General features: G+C 39.9%; 1 protein-coding gene across 1 annotated transcript; it reads left to right on the forward strand.

Moving 5' to 3' along the window:
* The first annotated feature begins 2,514 nt into the window (after positions 1-2,514).
* Positions 2,515-13,966, forward strand: LOC119797437 (glutathione S-transferase theta-3-like). The gene is made up of 5 exons (XM_038306505.1): positions 2,515-2,755; positions 3,243-3,330; positions 6,451-6,601; positions 9,765-9,941; positions 13,659-13,966. The coding sequence occupies exons 1-5, from the start codon at positions 2,530-2,532 to the stop codon at positions 13,857-13,859; spliced, it is 843 nt and encodes a 280-aa protein (XP_038162433.1). The 5' UTR covers positions 2,515-2,529; the 3' UTR covers positions 13,860-13,966.
* The last annotated feature ends 4,355 nt before the right edge of the window (positions 13,967-18,321 follow it).

Consider the following 18,321-nt stretch of genomic DNA (forward strand, 5'->3'; position numbering starts at 1 on the left):
ATACTCTCGATGACATACAAAAAATACATACAGGCTAGGTTTGTGCCAATGTTCTTTTTTTTAAATGAAAACAGGTCACAGACACTGATTTATGCCATAGAAACATATGGCAAGAAGATGGGGAGGCATGTAGCAAAAAATAACAAATATGTAGCCAAAAAAAGGCCCTGAAAACAGGCTGATGTAAAAGACAGTCTTTACAGTTAATACAGTCTTTTGAACAAAGACAAGCATTTTACCCTACTGCTATAAAATGTAGTACAGTTAACATTAGATGTTAATTAACCAAGATAATAATGAACAATTTTCAATCAATACATCAAAATCAATAGACCGACATCACTAGATGGAGGTAGTCTATGCTCTAGAAAGTTACTTTTCAGCCTCTTAACAAAAATGAGAACACACACACACCCACACACCCACACACAGACACACACACCCACCCACACACACGCGATACCGACCTGTGGCGTACACAGAGTGTGCCGTAGCAGATTCCATTTCACCTCAATAATCTTTTTCTCAGCGTATTTCAGGTTGCTACTAGTTAGCAGACACTCAACTTGTTTGTTGGTGGTGGGGCTTAAAGAAAAGGCACTAGCGTCACCCAGTGTATGAGCGTCTTTTTCCTTGAGGAGCTCCGCTCTTGAAGCCTATGAGAAATGCATAGACTGGGGGAAAATAGCCCCGCCTTCTCGCAGGCTGCAGCGGGATGTACTTGGAAAATTGTACCATAAAACCACATAGCGTTAATCTCACGTTAAAAAAATTATCGCCGTTAAAATGGCCTCGCGTTAACGCGATAATAACGCGATAATTTTGACAGCACTAGTTCTTACCTTTGACCCTTCTGAAAGGTTCAGGGATAGGAGCTTAATAAATCTGTCTGCTCTTATGATTGGTCTCAATTCTCATCAGCCCTATAATCTCCCTATTTTGTCTACTACAACTTCTGCCTTCCTGTCACAGAGAACAGACCTGGATCAGGTGATCACCTAAATTTTATTGGTGGGTTATTAGTTTTTACCTGGCTCATTTTTTGTACAGTGGGCTAACAGGAAAGTGGGTAGAATAGAGGGGTAGAGACAAGCGGCAAAGGACCACATCTACATCCTTTGGGTCAGCTGCGTCGAGGACTAAGGCCTCCGTAAATAGATCAGTGCGCTAACCACTGACTGCGCCACCGAAGCACGCCCTCTAGAGTTTGTTGTTAATAAATCTTTATAACCTTTTCCTGGTCTCCTGAGTGTGTTCTTCCATGTAAGGCCCTAAACCACACGTATTAATCTCATGGACCAAATCTGGCCCATCAAGCCAATTTACCAGCCCTCAAGAGCCAAAAAAGGCATATCATGTAATAAAGTAGAGGCCTATATTCTTTTAAACTAAAATGAAAGTATGAAATCAAAAGGGGAGTGTTGACTTAGTGGTTAGAGCAGTGTGCTTGTGCTCTGAGAAGGTTGCAGATACCCGGTTTGATCCCCACAGCCTGCAATCTGGGTCTCTGAGCAAGACCCTTAACCCCACACTGCTCCCCAGGCGCCACATGATGGTAGCCCACTGCTCCCAAAGGGATGGGTTAAATGCAGAGTGTGAATTTCCCCATCATGGGAAAATAAAGGTATTTACATTTACACATTACATTTTAATTAGAATCAAAAGCTTTACATTCTCCTAGCCTGGGTGCCATTCCGAACTTAGTCCCGCCCATAACGTTTGAGGTCGGGAAGTTCGGTCTGGCATTGCTCAGTAGTAGCGCGAGTATGCTCGCACAATATCTGGCGGGCCAATCAAATTGTCAGGGCGGGCTTTATACGATGATGGACAGATGATCAACAGTAACATAATCAACCACGTGACCAAAGCGCACTTGGGTGACAACAACAATGGCTGCCGCTGGAGAGTTGGGGTGAGTAGATTCTGCTATTAGGTCTGTTCTAGAAGATATCGACAGCAAATTAATTTTAAAAGAGGAACAGAGAAACGCGATCAAGGCATTTGTTGAAAAGAAAGATGTTTTTGGCGTCCTTCCTAAGGGATTCGGCAAAAGTTTAATTTATCAGCTGGCTCCCTTGGTCACTTAACATACGTCACGCACTCCGTTGCTCTTATTGGTTGAAGGTCTATCCAATTGAGTGCAGAGGCATTTTTTTTCCTGGTTCGTTTGAAACACGCCCCATAATCACAGCTCTATGGAGCAGTATCAGACTCATATTCTGACTAGAATTGAGTCGGACTACGTCAGGCTAACATTCTCCACCATTAACCTTACATTTTCTACTGGCTTCTACAGACTACAGCTTGACCCTCATCATGATCTTCCTCATTATCATGTCTCAAAAAATTAGTTGTAATTACTGCTGTAAACCGTGTATGAAAGGAACAGTAGTTCCCACAGAGGCATGTCATAACAGATAAAAATGTGATTATCAGCAGTGTTTACAAATTATTGGACTAAGGCAAGGTCAAAGGTCAAACTCCTCAGCCCAGATAGCTGGTATACTTTGAACTATTCACATCGTTTACATGAGAGTCTTCCAGCGAGGAGAGGCTGGGCGCTGGGGCAAAGGGGATAACAGGCGCGGTAGGGAAGGAGAACTGAGCACACTGAGGGGAACATTGTGGACACCAAGCAACCGCAGCATCATGGAGCTCTACCTGGACCTGCTTTCCTCACCATGCCGTGCTGTCTACCTGTTCGCAGAAGCTCTGAAAATCCCTTATGAGTTTAAGTCGATCAACCTTTTTCAAGGTAAGATAAACGAGTTAGAAAGAAATGCTCATGTTGCATATTAAACCTCAAACTGAAGACATGAACACAGACAGAAAACAACCTACAGACTTACTGGTGTGTAAACATTATTTGCTGCATGTGTGTACTTCCTCATCTGGACAGCAGATTAACTTTGTGCTACATAACTTGGAGTTAATGAACCTTTTCTGAACTAACTTATAGAAACCTCTGGGGAGCTTTCAGTTTATATTTTTACATTTCACCCAGAAAGGTATTCAGTCCAACACAGTAAGCTGTGGAGTACGGTTACATTAACCCCTACCTCTCCAACTTTAAACACATTTCCAGGCAGGTAAAACAATGTTATTCTAATCAGACATGTTGAGTCTGATACTAACGATTATATTCACATGTACGTTTAACAGATTATTTTTCTTTTTTAGCGAGGAGATTATTCTGATGTAAATCCAAGAGCTCTGTGGTTTGATTTGTGTTTCTACTTCAGGACAGCAGTACACCAAGGAGTTTGGAGAACTCAGCATCATCAGGAAGGTTCCTGTTCTGAAGGACGACAGCTTCGTTCTCACAGAAAGGTAGAGGCGATGCTGCAGCACTTTGTTCTCTAAAGGTCTCGTCAGTCTCTGTTTAATAGCCTACCGATCCAAATGTCAGATGATAATCTGAGAGATTATTGATTTTACAAAGCATTTTGAGTGCACGGCATCAGATTCAACAAATGTTCTTAAATTCAGCACATGATTGTAAATGATACTGGTAGAGCTGATGCAGTCAACCTTTGTGTAGGCTAAGTTAGCGAGCGTTTGGAAGATATGTAAATCTCCATAATTAACTCCCCAATAATTTAATATCAGGGTACGACTTCCAGGGCTTGTCAGACGGTGTTCATTCACACAAATGGCTTTAAAGAAGAAGAGAGACTTTACCAGTTTTAAACAAACGCTCAACAAACAGTCCCTTAGCCTACACCTGTGTGTAGAGTTCTCAAAAACTGTAAATCTCCATAACTACCGCCCTATCAGACGGTATTCATTCACCGCTTGTTCAGCTCTTAGTCAGGTTCAGCTGACTAAGAGCTGAGCAGCATTTAAAGACCAGAACATAGCAAAGCAGTGAAATAAGTAACAAGAACTGTAAATGATGTGGTTGCATGGTTACAGAAGTAAGATAAAATAATAATAAAAAGGAAAATCATTTGATGCAAAAATTATGTCAAAAACATGTCTAGCAAAAGCAAGACAGTCAATGAAAACTACTGATGGGGGCAAGAAGTTCAACATATGATGTAAACGCTAAATATCAGTTCGCCACTGACCAAAACGGCATTGTATTCTGCTAAATCTCTGTTTAATACACAGGCTCACAAATATTGTACATCTTCAGACCACGTCTGTCATCCCTTCCTCTCACTCTCATCAACAAAAACAATGTTAACAGTAAAACTCTAACTTGATGAATTCAGACAGACCTAAACATTCCACATTTAGGGTAAAAACAAGGCCAAGGAGCTGCAAAGGAGTGAAATGAATCCATGTCTTACCGTTAGAGGAGCTTTGCTGAACTTTCAATCCATTTTCTCTTCCAGATGTCATTTCAATAGTACCGGTAGTTTGATCTCTGACTGTTCTTTCTTTTGTTGAAATCAAACCAGAGTCCTTTGGATACCGACATGCTTGCTGCAGGTTTAGTGTCGTCAGCAAATACAAATTTAACTACTAATTGCAGAATTGCATATTTTTTATTCATGTAGCCTAATAAAATACAAAAAGATTGCCTCTAAGAAACAACAAAAGTAGTAATTTACTGAACACTAGGTTTGACAGCTGACTCACTGCGCAAGATGCTCTATATGTAAAGTCTGTAGCACTCTGATAATTTGTTCGTACTTGAAAGATGATAAGAAACAGTAGAAAAATGGTGAATGCAGCACTTTACCCTGGCTTGCATGAACAATTTCAGAATTAATTTTTTTTGTATAAATGATTCTTGCATGGAGCCCATCGTGCTGCTTGTAGCCTTTAACCTAAAACCCAGAACCTTGTGTTTGTTCACCCATCAAGCAGGTATTTAGTGCTTTGTCTTTTAAAGCCAGCTCACTGATTTATTTCATGAACCACCTCCCTCACAAAGACGCATGGAGCTAAGCTGAAGGCATCTGTTTCAAACAGTATACTGCCTAAAGTATTTGCTCACCTGCCTCAGGTGAATCACATATGAGCTAAGTAAGTAAGCGACATCCAATTCCTTATACATAGGGGTTCACATAGGGGTATGACGTCAGTCCATCTTTTGCAGCTAGAACAGCTTCAACTCCTCTAGGAAGGCTGCTCACTACTTTAGGAGTGTGTTTATGGGGATTTTTGACCAGTCTTCCACAAGCACATTTGTTAGGTCACACACTGATGTTAGACAACATGGCCTGACTATCACTCTGCTGTAATTTATCCCAAATTAGTTCTATTGGGTTGAGGTCAGGATTCTGTGCAGACCAGTCATGTTCATCAACACCAGACTCTGTCATCCATGTCTTTATGGAAATTGCTTTGTGCTCTTCATGTTGGAAGAGGAAGGGGCCAGCTCAAATATATGTTCCCATAAATGTCACAATTTTGGCACTAATGTCTGGTCCGATTACTCATTTCAGTCATCTGCTTAGCCCTGCCCAGTTCATGTTACCGCTCATCTGATCCACCTGCTTTAGTCTCTATTTAGCCAGCCTTCAGAGCCAGATTATTTTCGAGCCTTGGTGAGAAGTTTTCTAGCATTCCTGTATTCTTATTGCCTGATCCGGACCTGTTCTGCCTCTTGGCCTCTGAGCCTGCCTGTCCCCATTTGATCTGTTTGCCTGACCTGTCTTCTGACTCCTGCTGGATTACTACCTGTCTGTGTATCGTACCTGGAACTGTTCCCGGACTCTTTTCTGGATTCTCCCTTTGAACCTTACTGGATCTCTGACCTCATGGCTCTAACAACCAAGCATGTCATGCCATTGGCTTTGGCTTCACCCTCTAAATTATCCTACCTACATTTGTCTGCTTGGTTCAGTTTCATGATGTCTCCTGTTTCCTGACTGTTTGTGCGTCAACCGCTGTGTCACGTTGGCAGCCGACCAGCTGGAACTAACCTCACCCTGTGGACTCAAACTGAACTTATAGTTCAGGTTAGTGACTCACATGTTCGTCATTCACCTCTAGACAGACATAGTCACTAACCTGTTATCTCCTCTGTTTCCAATAACGTTTTTGAGAAATCTAACCGTTTGTCCGCCTCGAATACTGGATCTTATTGTTCTGGGCCTAACAATAAAGTTGGGAGGTCTGAATTCCTCACCCGTATAAATCGAAGCCAAACTCTTCCTGCACAGAAAAGGGTAATAGAAACACTTGCTTTCCGAGGAAAATGTACTAAGAGTACTTCTATTAGATCAGATATTATCTTCAAGACATACAGTTTTCTTACTTCAGTAACATTTCAGGCTGCTCTACCTGAGTCTGAATTAACATTGTTATAACCTTAGAGGATGAAGCAGGGACAAACTTTCCCTTTTCCAGGTCTCTTTCCAGCAAATAATTTTTTTTGTTTAAAGTTTAATGTTAGACTTTTTTTTCTTCAAGACTTATGATCTCAGTAAAAATGCCTGACATAAGGATATCGTGATCCTTTTTTCTGAAACATTTGCTCTGTTTGTGTTGCAGCATTGCCATCCTACAATACCTGGCGCAGAAATGTTCTGTGGCAGACCAATGGTTTCCAGCTGACCTGCAGCAGGGAGCACGTGTTAATGAATACTTGTCCTGGCAGCACTTGAATCTTCGACTTCACTGCTCAAAGGTCACCATGCTCAGGGTTGGTATAGACTTCATGCTGCAACCTCAATAATTTAGAATGGGTACGGAAAGTATTCAGACCCCTTTCAATTTTTCATTTTTTGTTTCATTGCAGCCATTTGCTGAAATCAACAAGTTCATTTTATGTCTAATATATGTACTCTCGGAACCCCATGTTAACAGAAAAAACAGAAATGTAGACATTTTTGTAAATGTATTAAAAAAGAAAACTGAAATGTCAAATGACATTCATATTAAACTCACATCGTGTCCATTTCTTCTGAGCCTGAGCTGGTTCTGCTCCTTCATAGGATAACCTCATAATGAGGTTGAAGTAACTGTCCAAGGAGCTCAGAATTTTGGACAAGGCACAGATTTGGCCAAGGTTACAAAATAATTTCTGCAGCACTCAAGGTTCCTAAGCGCACAGTGGCCTCCATAATCCTTAAGTGGAAGAAGTCTGGGACAACCAGAACTCTTCCTAGACCTGGCCGTCCAACCAAACTGAGCAATCGTGGGATAAGAGCCTGGTGAGAGAGGTAAACAAGAACCCAAAGATCCAGAGATGCAGTCGGTAGGTGGGAGAAAGTTTTACAAAGTCAACTACCACTGCAGCCCTCCAACAGTCAGGGCTTTATGGCAGAGCAGCCAGATAGAAGCATCTCCTCAGTGCAAGACATATGAATGCCCACACAGAGTTTGCCAAAAAACACATAAAGGACTCCCAGACCATGAAAAAGAAGATTCTCTGGTCTGATGGTTTGAAATTTTTATGTTAAGTGGTATATGTGTAGAAAACCAGGCACTGCTCATCACCTGCCCAAAAAAATCCCAATAGTGAAACATGGTGGTGGCAGCATCTTGCTATATGGGTGTTTTTAGGCTGTACTGACAGGATGACTGGTTGCAATTGTGGGAAATATGAATGCGGCCAAGTCCTGGAAGAAAACCTCTTCCAGAATGCTCAGGACTAGGCCGAAGGTTCATCTTCCAACAAGACAATGACATTAAGCACACAGATAAAATAACAAAGAGTGACTTGGAAACAACTCTGTGACCATTCTTGACTGGCCCAGCCAGAGCCTGACGTTAACCCAATTGAGCATCTCTGGAGAGACGTGACAATGGCTGTCCATCAACGCTCACCATCCTGTCAAGTGGGGTGGAGGTTTGACAGGACTCAAATGCAGACACAAAAGCTGAGTTGGTTTCTTGAAGATTTAATAACATCAAAGGGGAACAAAGGCGAAAATCCAAAAACATAAATCTACAAAAATCCTAAACTACTGCAAACCAGGAATACTCACAACAACGGGGCAAAGAAATGACGACAAATCAGTAAAGAGTGGCTGAACAGGAGGAGAATATATGGGCGAGAGAAACAAAGACCAGGCTAATTAGCAGATTGGGAGCAGGTGCGTACAGAGACAAGAAGGGAGCTAGGCAAAGGGAGACTGACACAAGAGGCCAAACAGAAAATATCTAAGAACTCAAATACAATAACAAATTACTAGAACACAAAAATGGAAATAAGACAAAGAGGATCTGCAAGGAAGAATGGCAGACAATCCCCAAATCCAAGTGTGGAAGAACTTGTTGCATTATTGCCAACAAGACTCATGGCTGTTCTAGCTCAAAAAGGTGCTTCTACTCAATACTGAGTGAATACTAACTGAATACTTATGACGATTTGATATTTCGGTTTTCTTTCTTTAATATATTTGCAAAAATGTCTACATTTTTGTTTTTTTTACTGTCAAGATGGGGGCTGAATGTACTTTAATGAGCAATAAGACAAACGTTATTGATTTTAGCAAATGGCTGCAACTAATCAGAGTGAAAAATTAATCTTTTAATCAGGCTACATGTTTGGTTTGCCTTGAAATCATATGTTAAATATAATAGGATGTTATGACAATTATTTTACACATTTTTCTAAACACACTGTTGCTACAAAATGAATGTTAATATTATGTTAAACATTAAAATCTGCTAATATGAGCAAAACAACATAGCCAGGTCAAATTGCTGCAAAAAATGAAATTGACCTGCTTGTTTAATCTGGAAAGTTCTTCAACTGAAGGCAGTAGGAGGACATGAAAGGGACAGTTCTCTGCCCCTGTGCTTAAGTTTGTGTATTTACCTAACTGAGCAAAGCCTTCCTGCCCCACCTAAAGGAACAGAGGATGAAAAGGATTAAAACATTATTTTAGATTTAAAGAGAAACTTGTTGTGTTTAAATTATTGGAAACAAAAGGCCATTGTAGATCAAAGAGACAGATATTGTGGCCACAGAGAGCAGATTTCTGATAAAAATTGTATTTTATGATTAATTTCACATATTCATGAGAAGCAAATTTTGTATTAACTGATGTCCCAAATTCATAAAAAAAAAAAAAAAAAGTCAGATACTTTGACAAAAAAGCCAATAAGAGATATTAGTGGTATCTTATGTAATGTTTATTTGGATACTTTTTTTTAAGTGTAAGTGGTTCATTCAGGCTTTTACACTGCAAAAAAAATGAAATCTAAGTCAATCTTTCGGTGCATTTTTTTTTCTTGAATTGAGCAGGTAAGTGAGGCACTTTGCCAATGTAATAAATTTTACATTTAAAATAAGAAAAAGAACAACAACTGCAGTCTTTTATTTCAAGTGCATAAGGTCAATTTACCTTATTTCAATTTTAAAAACATTAATTCCATTGCATATCAACCTATTTACTCATATTAATGGTAAATACACTAAGAAATTATTTCTCATTTTGCTATCTTTTTTTAGTGAAAGTACTAAGAGCATTAAATCTCCTGGGTGTAGCCTCCCCATGATTACCATGAATGGCATCAAAGACACACCCTAAGTGTGTCTAAATGCTGCATAGAGGCTGCAACCCTGGAGATGTGGTTCTGATCCAGGGCAAAAAGAGCATGACTACACTGCCTACACTCAGGAAAATATATAGATGCCACCTGAAATCACCACCCATACGTTAGCGGACCAAAGTTGTTTTTCATACATTGCTGACTTTATTATATCAGGGAAAATTTCAATTTTATGTGATGGATTTTTTTTGTATTTTACAATATTAGCAAATAACCACAGGTATGTTCAAGTTCAGATAAACCAAACTGTAGTATAAGACTGCGGTTCTTGCCTGAGTTTTATCTATGATTTTTGTTGGCAGGGTATGTATCCATTTGTCATGGGCTCTGAAGTCCCGAAGGAGAAGATGGACGCTGCTATGGAGGATATGAAGCAGTCCCTGGACCTTCTGGAGGAAAAGTTCCTGCAGAACAAGCAGTTTATCATTGGGAGTAAGATTTCTCTGGCCGATCTGGTGGCCATAGTGGAGATGATGCGGGTAATTTAAACCTGGTTGTCCTCTGTTCACACTAAGACATAAACGACACTGTTTCAAAAATAATTTAGAAGAACATACTGTTTACATGAGCACAGGCAACACTGCTTAAAAACTATAGTAATAAGTTTAAGATATTAACTAGTCTTTGTTCCAGTCATATACAAATGTAAATCATCCATACATCCATTTTCCGTCACGCTTATTCCCAAGTGGGGTCACGAGGGGCGCAGCTGTCTACCTGTGAGAGGTGGGGTACAGGCCGCCAGTAATGTAAATCATATTCAAACTAAATATTTCCATTTAGACTGATTTTATGTTTTTTTTTTGTGTCTGTTTTATGTGTAAGTTTTGGAATATTTTAATTTATGGACTCATAGCAGAAAACACTCATTTTAGGTCAGCAACTGTAACATTCTCCTTAAAGAGCAATTAATGCCAGGTTTGCTGGTAAACTGTATAAACTGGACCTTAAAGATGCTATTTTTATATCACTACACAGGTTTTGACATTAATTCCGCGATATTTGTTATAAAACAGTCTAAATGCTGCCCTCTATTGGTTGAAGCGTGCTCAAGCCATATTTTCTTTTGGGTTAAATCAACAGCATAGCTTGGTACAGGCCTACATCACAGCCTGGCTATTTGATTTACTATAGAAGTTGGAGTGACATTATCTCTGAGTTGAACGCGTTCAAGCTTCCTTAATAAATTCTCCATTTTTCATATATGACCTCTACACCCACTGATAGAACAAAAGCAACGACATACTTTTCTACATTACATTCTAACTTCTGAGTGCTGTTGTGAGAATCGGTAAGCATTGTATCACCTATTAGTCAGCATTTTTTCAGTTTAAGTACTTGGATTATTTAGTCATATCAAACTTAATGTCACTTTCCCTAATCCTGACTGACACCGACTGCTGACACTGATAAATACCCATCCCTGGTTAAAATGATCAATAAATCAATATTAAAATAGTAATATGGTTTACTGCTGTATAAGAGGACTCTTTGTAAAGCAAGAGCAGCATACTTCTCCTCATTAATAGAGGAGAATAAGAATAATCCTAGATTTCTTTTTAATACAGTTGCCAAACTCACCCAGAGCCATAGCTCTGTTGAACCGTCCATTCCACCTGCTCTTAGCAGCAATGATTTTATGGGATTCTTTATAAATAAGATTGATCTTATTAAAAATAAGATCATAAGCACTCCTCTATCCGCGATTGTACCTGAGGTAGTCATGGAATCTGAACCGGGTTTAGACTGCTTTGATCCAGTTGAACTCTCTGAATTAGCAAAATTATTGTCTTCATCTAAGCCTTCAACTTGTATGTTAGATCCAGTTCCAACCAGGTTATTTAAGGAGGTATTCCCTTTGATCTCCTCCTCCATTTTAGATGTGATTAATCTATCTCTGTTACAGGGATATGTACCTAAAGCTTTTAAGGTTGCTGTAATTAAACCTCTGCTTAAGAAACCGTCTCTTGACCCAGATGACTTGGTCAATTATAGACCTATATCCAATCTTCCTTTCTTATCCAAAATTCTTGAGAAAGTAGTTGCCAAACAAGTTTGCGATCACTTCCACCATAATGAACTTTTTGAAGAGTTTCAGTCTGGCTTTAGAGCTCATCATAGCACTGAAACAGCTCTGGTGAAAGTCACTAATGATATTCTCATGGCCTCAGATAATGGACTTGTATCTGTGCTCGTCCTGTTGGATCTTAGTGCTGCATTTGATACAGTTGACCATAATATTCTTTTAGAAAGACTTGAATATTTTGTTGGAATTAAAGGAACAGCACTAGACTGGTTTAAATCTTATCTATCTGATCGAATTCAGTTTGTTCATGTTAATGATAGATCTTCAACACGCTCAAAGGTTACCTGTGGAGTACCACAGGGATCAGTGCTAGGACCAATTCTCTTTACTTTATACATGCTCCCAATTGGTAGAATTATTAGACAGCATGGGATTAATTTCCACTGTTATGCTGATGATACCCAGCTATATCTGTCTATAAATCCAGATGAAGCTAACCCATTACATAGATTACAGGCATGTCTTGAAGACATAAAAACCTGGATGACTCTTAACTTTCTGCTTCTGAATGCAGACAAAACAGAAGTTATAGTCTTTGGACCAGAGTCTCTGAAAAAGAAACTGATTAGCCAGTCACTTCATTTGGATGGGATTAAACTGATTTCAGATAATAAAGTAAAAAATCTTGGTGTTGTTTTTGATCAGGACCTGTCATTTAAATCCCACATCAAAGAGGTTTCTAGAATTTCCTTCTTTCATCTGAGGAACATTGCAAAAATTAGAAATATCCTGTCCAGGGGTGATGCTGAGAAACTAGTCCATGCATTTGTTACTTCAAGGCTGGACTATTGTAATTCTTTACTATCAGGAAGTCCACAAACTGTAGTTAAAAGCCTTCAGCTGATCCAAAATGCTGCAGCCAGAGTTCTAATGAAAATTAAAAAGAGAGATCATATCTCGCCTATCCTGGCTTCTCTTCATTGGCTTCCTGTTAAATCAAGAATAGAATTTAAAATCCTCCTTCTCACATATAAAGCCTTAAATGGCCAAGCTCCATCTTATATCAGAGATCTGATTGTTCCTTATGTTCCTAACAGAGCACTTCGCTCTCAATCTGCAGGTTTACTAGTGGTTCCTAGAATTTCTAAAAGTAGAATGGGAGGCAGATCTTTTAGTTATCAGGCTCCTCTCCTGTGGAACCAACTACCAGTTTTAGTCCGTGAGGCAGACACCCTGTCTACTTTTAAGGCTAGGCTTAAAACTTTCCTTTTTGATAAAGCTTATAGTTAGAGTGGCTCAGGTTATCCTGAGCTATCTCTATAGTTATGCTGCTATAGGCTTAGACTTTTGGAGGACATAGGGACCCCCATTTCATCATTCTGCTTCATTCTCTCTCTGTTCTCCTATTCTGCAGAATCTGTTAGTTCAATCTCTAACCTTCTGCTCTCTCTGCTTTTCCTCAGAGTAGCTTTGCCTCGTCTGTTCCTGTTTGGCTGTGACGTCATCCTGGAAAGAAACATCAGCTGTGCTGCTTCTATCAACACCCTTGTTTATAGATGTTGGAGATCGGCCTGTTTTCCAGTGTGGTCCTGTTTCTCTGACCGTGACTGAGTGGATGTGCTTTCTTCGTCCTCTGGCATGGGAGCTGCCTTGGAGCTCGTCTGCCTGGCTGTGTGTTTCCTGGACGGGGCCGCCTTTTACAGCTGCTTTTTGTATCTCTGCTTCTGTCTCCTTGAACCCCAGTCGGCCTCGGCAGATGGCCGCTCACACTGAGCCTGGTTCTGCTGGAGGTTTCTTCCTGTTAAAAGGGAGTTTTTCCTCTCCACTGTCGCTACAAGCATGCTTAGTGTGGGGGATTGTATTTGAGTCAATGAGTCAATGCAATCAACTGGTTTTCCTTAGATAGAAAACTTTGTATCAATTTGATCTGGTTGAACTGTAAAGTGCCTTGAGATGACATGTGTTGTGAATTTGGCGCTATATAAATAAACTGAATTGAATTGAATTAATATAGTGTCTAATAAAAGGCTATTCTAGATCAGAGTAATTATGTGAAAATATTCTCATGTATTTAAGATATTTCTAAAGTTCTGTTTTACATGAAAAGTGATGATTGCAGCTCCACGGATCCTGGGCTGAAATATTCCTTTGTTACATTCTGATGTTTCAGCCTCTGGCAGTGGGAGTGGATGTTTTCGAAGATCGGCCGAAGCTGTTGGCCTGGAGAGACCGGGTGAAGAAGGAGCTGGGAGAAAAGCTGTTCGACCAAGCTCACGAGGCCCTCCTGAACCCAAGCTACATGCAGCAGAAGATGCCTAACAACAGCGAGATGCAAAAGTTCAAATCTGCACTTTCCAGATATTTCCGCTGAGGGAATGGAAATGTAGATATGGTCTCATGTTAGCTTGTTCCAGTAGAACTCATCTATTGGATTGAAAATAACTTTCTACTGCTTCAATAAAAATGTGAGAAAAATAATACAATTTCCTAAATGATTTTTATTTCTAGGCAGCAAAACTTTGTTGCAATCCAAAAAAATGTCAAGTTTAAAATTGACATTTGATAATAAACCAACAAACAAAAACATAAAAAATCACACCTTTTTTTGTAAGGCTTTCACAGCTGAACAGGGACCAGTTTTCTAAAAAAGATAAACAACTCTTCCAAGCTGATTTTTAGACATGTTATTCAGACAAACATTTCCTGGCTTGTTTGTTCTTGTTTACTAAATATATCAGAACCGACTCCTGCTGTTTAGCAAAACAAAACCTTTCTCCGTGAGATGCTCAGATACTAGTCGACACTAGACTTCACCAGTATAAATCTCTCAGTGGTTGTGATGCAGCTCAGTGAATACTGCATGAACTAGACTAGATGTCTTTGTGTGTGACCATGAATTCCTGTCTTTGTTGGTCATTTCTTCCAAACAACAATTCACCCATTTAGCTGCAAACAATGACCTCTTTGAGACGATTAGGTCTCCACTTATGCGTTGGGCTAAGAATGGAGATGATTCTGCTAACTGAGTACAAAATCTTACAAAAAATGTTACAGAAAGATAAACACCTCTGCTATAATTGTAACAATTTTAATCATGTATTCTATGTGTACATAAAGCTTAAGCACAAGATAAAGGGTTGACATATTCTAAAGAGGAGCGGTGGCCCAGTTCAGAGCACAGAGCTTGTGTAATGGGAAATCTTCAAGTTCCCTGCTGAATCCTGCAGACTTTGCACAGCTACTTACTGCTCCATAAAATAAAAAAACACATAAAGATGATGCTTAATAAAAAAAAAAAAAAAAGCTTTATGCAGTGCGGCCTGTAGATTTTAACTGGAGGTCCTTCCAGATCCTCATCTTGCACATGGCTAACACAAAGCAAGGCTCTCCATAGATGTAAATAATGTGACTATTTCTATTGTAAGAAATAATGGCGTAAACAGACCAAGATGCTGGAGGCACATTAATCTCATTATAATGTTCTCCATACTTTTATAAATTAAAGGCTAAACAACGTCCACATTAACCACATGCTAGGTGTTTTAATATGAATTTGCTACTTTTGAGGTATCTCTTCCACTATTTGGTGAGTTTTAGAGATCTTTCCTTTTTTAATCCTTCATCTTTAAAGCAGGGTACTTATTTTCCTTCCTTTTTATCAAGGTAGCAGCTTTGCAGCAAATATTAACATTCGTGCCATAATTAAAATTAAATAAAGAAATAAATAAATGACTCCCAAATATAAATCATTAACAAAATAATACATTGAAATTTATATTAGTGAAAGTTAAATGGAATAAACGGATAATAATTAAAATTTATTACTTAGACATCAGTATATATATATTTAGATTTGGAAAATTTAGGTTTGTCTTATTTCATATATAAATTTGATCTTATTTACTCACACAATTATCCTGCGTGAGGATGTTTGTAGACCACACATACACTATATTGCCAAAAGTATTTGCTCACCTGCCTTGACTCACATATGAGCTTAAGTGACATCCCGTTCCTAATCCATAGGGTTCAATATGACGTCGGTCCACCCTTTGCAGCTAGAACAGCTTCAACTCTTCTGGGAAGGCTGTCCACAAGGTTTAGGAGTGTGTTTATGGGAATTTTTGACCATTCTTCCAGAAGCGCATTTGTGAGGTCGCACACTGATGTTGGACGAGAAGGCCTGGCTCTCAGTCTCCGCTCTAATTCATCCCAAAGGTGTTCTATCGGGTTGAGGTCAGGACTCTGTGCAGGCCAGTCAAGTTCATCCACACCAGACTCTGTCATCCATGTCTTTATGGACCTTGCTTTGTGCACTGGTGCACAGTCATGTTGGAAGAGGAAGGGGCCAGCTCCAAACTGTTCCCACAAAGTTGGGAGCATGGAATTGTCCAAAATGTCTTGGTATGCTGAAGCATTCAGAGTTCCTTTCACTGGAACTAAGGGGCCAAGCCCAGCTCCTGAAAAACAACCCCACACCACAATCCCCCCTCCACCAAACTTTACACTTGGCACAATGCAGTCAGACAAGTACCGTTCTCCTGGCAACCGCCAAACCCAGACCCGTCCATCAGATTGCCAGATGGAGAAGCGCGATTCGTCACTCCAGAGAACGCGTCTCCACTGCTCTAGAGTCCAGTGGCGGCGTGCTTTACACCACCGCATCCGACGCTTTGCATTGCACTTGGTGATGTATGGCTTGGATGCAGCTGCTCGACCATGGAAACCCATTCCATGAAGCTCTCTGCGCACTGTTCTTGAGCTACATGAAGTTTGGAGGTCTGTAGTGATTGACTCTGCAGAAAGTTGGCGACCTCTTCGCACTATGCGCGTCAGCATCCGCTGACCCCGCTCCGTCAGTTTACGTGGCCTACCACTTCGTGGCTGAGTTGCTGTCGTTCCCAAACACTTCCATTTTCTTATAATACAGCTGACAGTTGACTGTGGAATATTTAGGAGCGAGGAAATTTCACGACTGGATTTGTTGCACAGGTGGCATCCTATCACAGTTCCACGCTGGAATTCACTGAGCTCCTGAGAGCGACCCATTCTTTCACAAATGTTTGTAAAAACAGTCTGCATGCCTAGGTGCTTGAATTTATACACCTGTGGCCATGGAAGTGATTGGAACACCTGATTCCAATAATTTGGATGGGTGAGCAAATACTTTTGGCAATATAGTGTAGCTCCTTAGGGAGCACACTCTGCCCAAGCAGAACAGGGCTAGATACAGAGCAGTAAGGGCTGTATGATGAACTGTTCTCTCTTTGCAAAGATGTGAAAATAAAATGCCGACTGAGTGAAATCCATCGATCTCCGTTTATTTAACTGGGGTGAATAGTTGAATACTTTTTTTCCCACTACAATTTATATATAAATATATGACTTTAACTGATTTATTGCATTATTCTGCATTATTTTTTCCTAACACTGTATATAAACATGTTTTCCCCATATATATTACTTTTTAAAATTATTTTTAATAACTGATAGATTTTTACATGTAATTTTGAACCTGATCCTCCTACAGCTGCCTGATAATGTTAAAAACGACTCAACGTTGCAATCTAGTGGGAGGAGTCGGAAATAACAGACTGGAGGTTTGGATATAAATTCAACACAGAATCCGCCAAACACGACAGGACATTTATTTAAAAGACAGAAAACAGAAAAAAGAAGCGCAGTTTGATCAGATGTTTTAATTATAGCCAGAGGCGCACCTTGTCAACAGGCAAACCAAGCAACTGCTTGGAGCCCCCGAGCCGCTGGGGGGCCCCCGAGAGCCAGCTACTGTACACCCGGTAGATAAACAGCAACAGGCGAGCATGAAGTGGCAACGCTATAGTAACTGAGGAGATGCACAACTGCATATAAAAATTCAGATTGGATGGAATATTGATTGACATTGGCTTTGCCCAGTCAAAATCCAGCCCTGCCCAGGTGGATGACTTCCCTTAATGAAAATGAATGTAGCCTAGCGAATGGGAGACGGTTTAGGCCTATTGTTCAGTAAATTGGAAAGCAATTATGTAACTAAGCTGAAGGAAAATGATTCATTTTCCATGTCTCAAGAGAGACTTTCAGGACTGGTGCTTATTTCCATAGAGTATAGTGTGCGAAGGTCTTTGGATCTGGAGGACTTATGTCTGCATTTGCACAAGCCAAGGCCTGTAAGCAGCAATTCTGGAAGCAGTATAGGACCTAGGGCTGGCCGATATAGAAAAAAAGCTTATCGATAAAAAAAAAATGCATATTGATCGATATCGATAATTATTGAAAAGATTTGAAACCATATTTTTTGTGCAGCTCTGCCTGGACATTTTATGATATTGCTAAATGATTTAATTTGAATAAAGAACACAAACACAGACTTCCAATTAAATATTTATTTAACCAAATTTTTTAACCATAACAAAATTGTTTTAAAGAAATATAACTTAAGAGACCTGAGTTATGTTATTAAATACTGACAAAGAATAAACTAAAGTGACCAGAAAAGTGACCAAAATAAATATAACAAATAAATAAATGGACCCCCCACAACCGCTGCCGCCCCCATTTTTCTAAGCTGAACCAGGTTCAGCTTAGTTTCCTGCTTTAACCTGAGTTATTACTTTGAAGTTTCTGGCCCCTCAGCATTTTTCTCTCAATTGTTAGAACTACGTGGGAAACTGCCCAGAACTGAAAATATATATTTTCCCGAAATTCCCGAAGATTCCTTGGAGGACGATGCAGAGTCGCGCCGGGGCCTACACAGCTCTTCTCCTGCGGGTGTGAGCGGCTGAGATGATAAAAAAAAGTTGGTTGTATTATCAGACTTCGTTTTCACTGGT

The sequence above is a fragment of the Cyprinodon tularosa genome, unplaced genomic scaffold, assembly GCF_016077235.1.
Source record: "Cyprinodon tularosa strain WSP-4 unplaced genomic scaffold, ASM1607723v1 ctg583, whole genome shotgun sequence".
Taxonomy (NCBI): Eukaryota; Metazoa; Chordata; class Actinopteri; order Cyprinodontiformes; family Cyprinodontidae; genus Cyprinodon; species Cyprinodon tularosa.

Excerpts from the sequence above, each read along its gene's own strand:
- LOC119797437 (XM_038306505.1), top strand. The coding sequence starts at position 2,530 with ATGAGAGTCTTCCAGCGAGGAGAGGCTGGGCGCTGGGGCAAAGGGGAT. Across the intron at positions 3,331-6,450 it reads AGCTTCGTTCTCACAGAAAG|CATTGCCATCCTACAATACC; the intron begins GTAGAGGCGATG and ends TTTGTGTTGCAG. Across the intron at positions 6,602-9,764 it reads CAAAGGTCACCATGCTCAGG|GGTATGTATCCATTTGTCAT; the intron begins GTTGGTATAGAC and ends TTTTGTTGGCAG.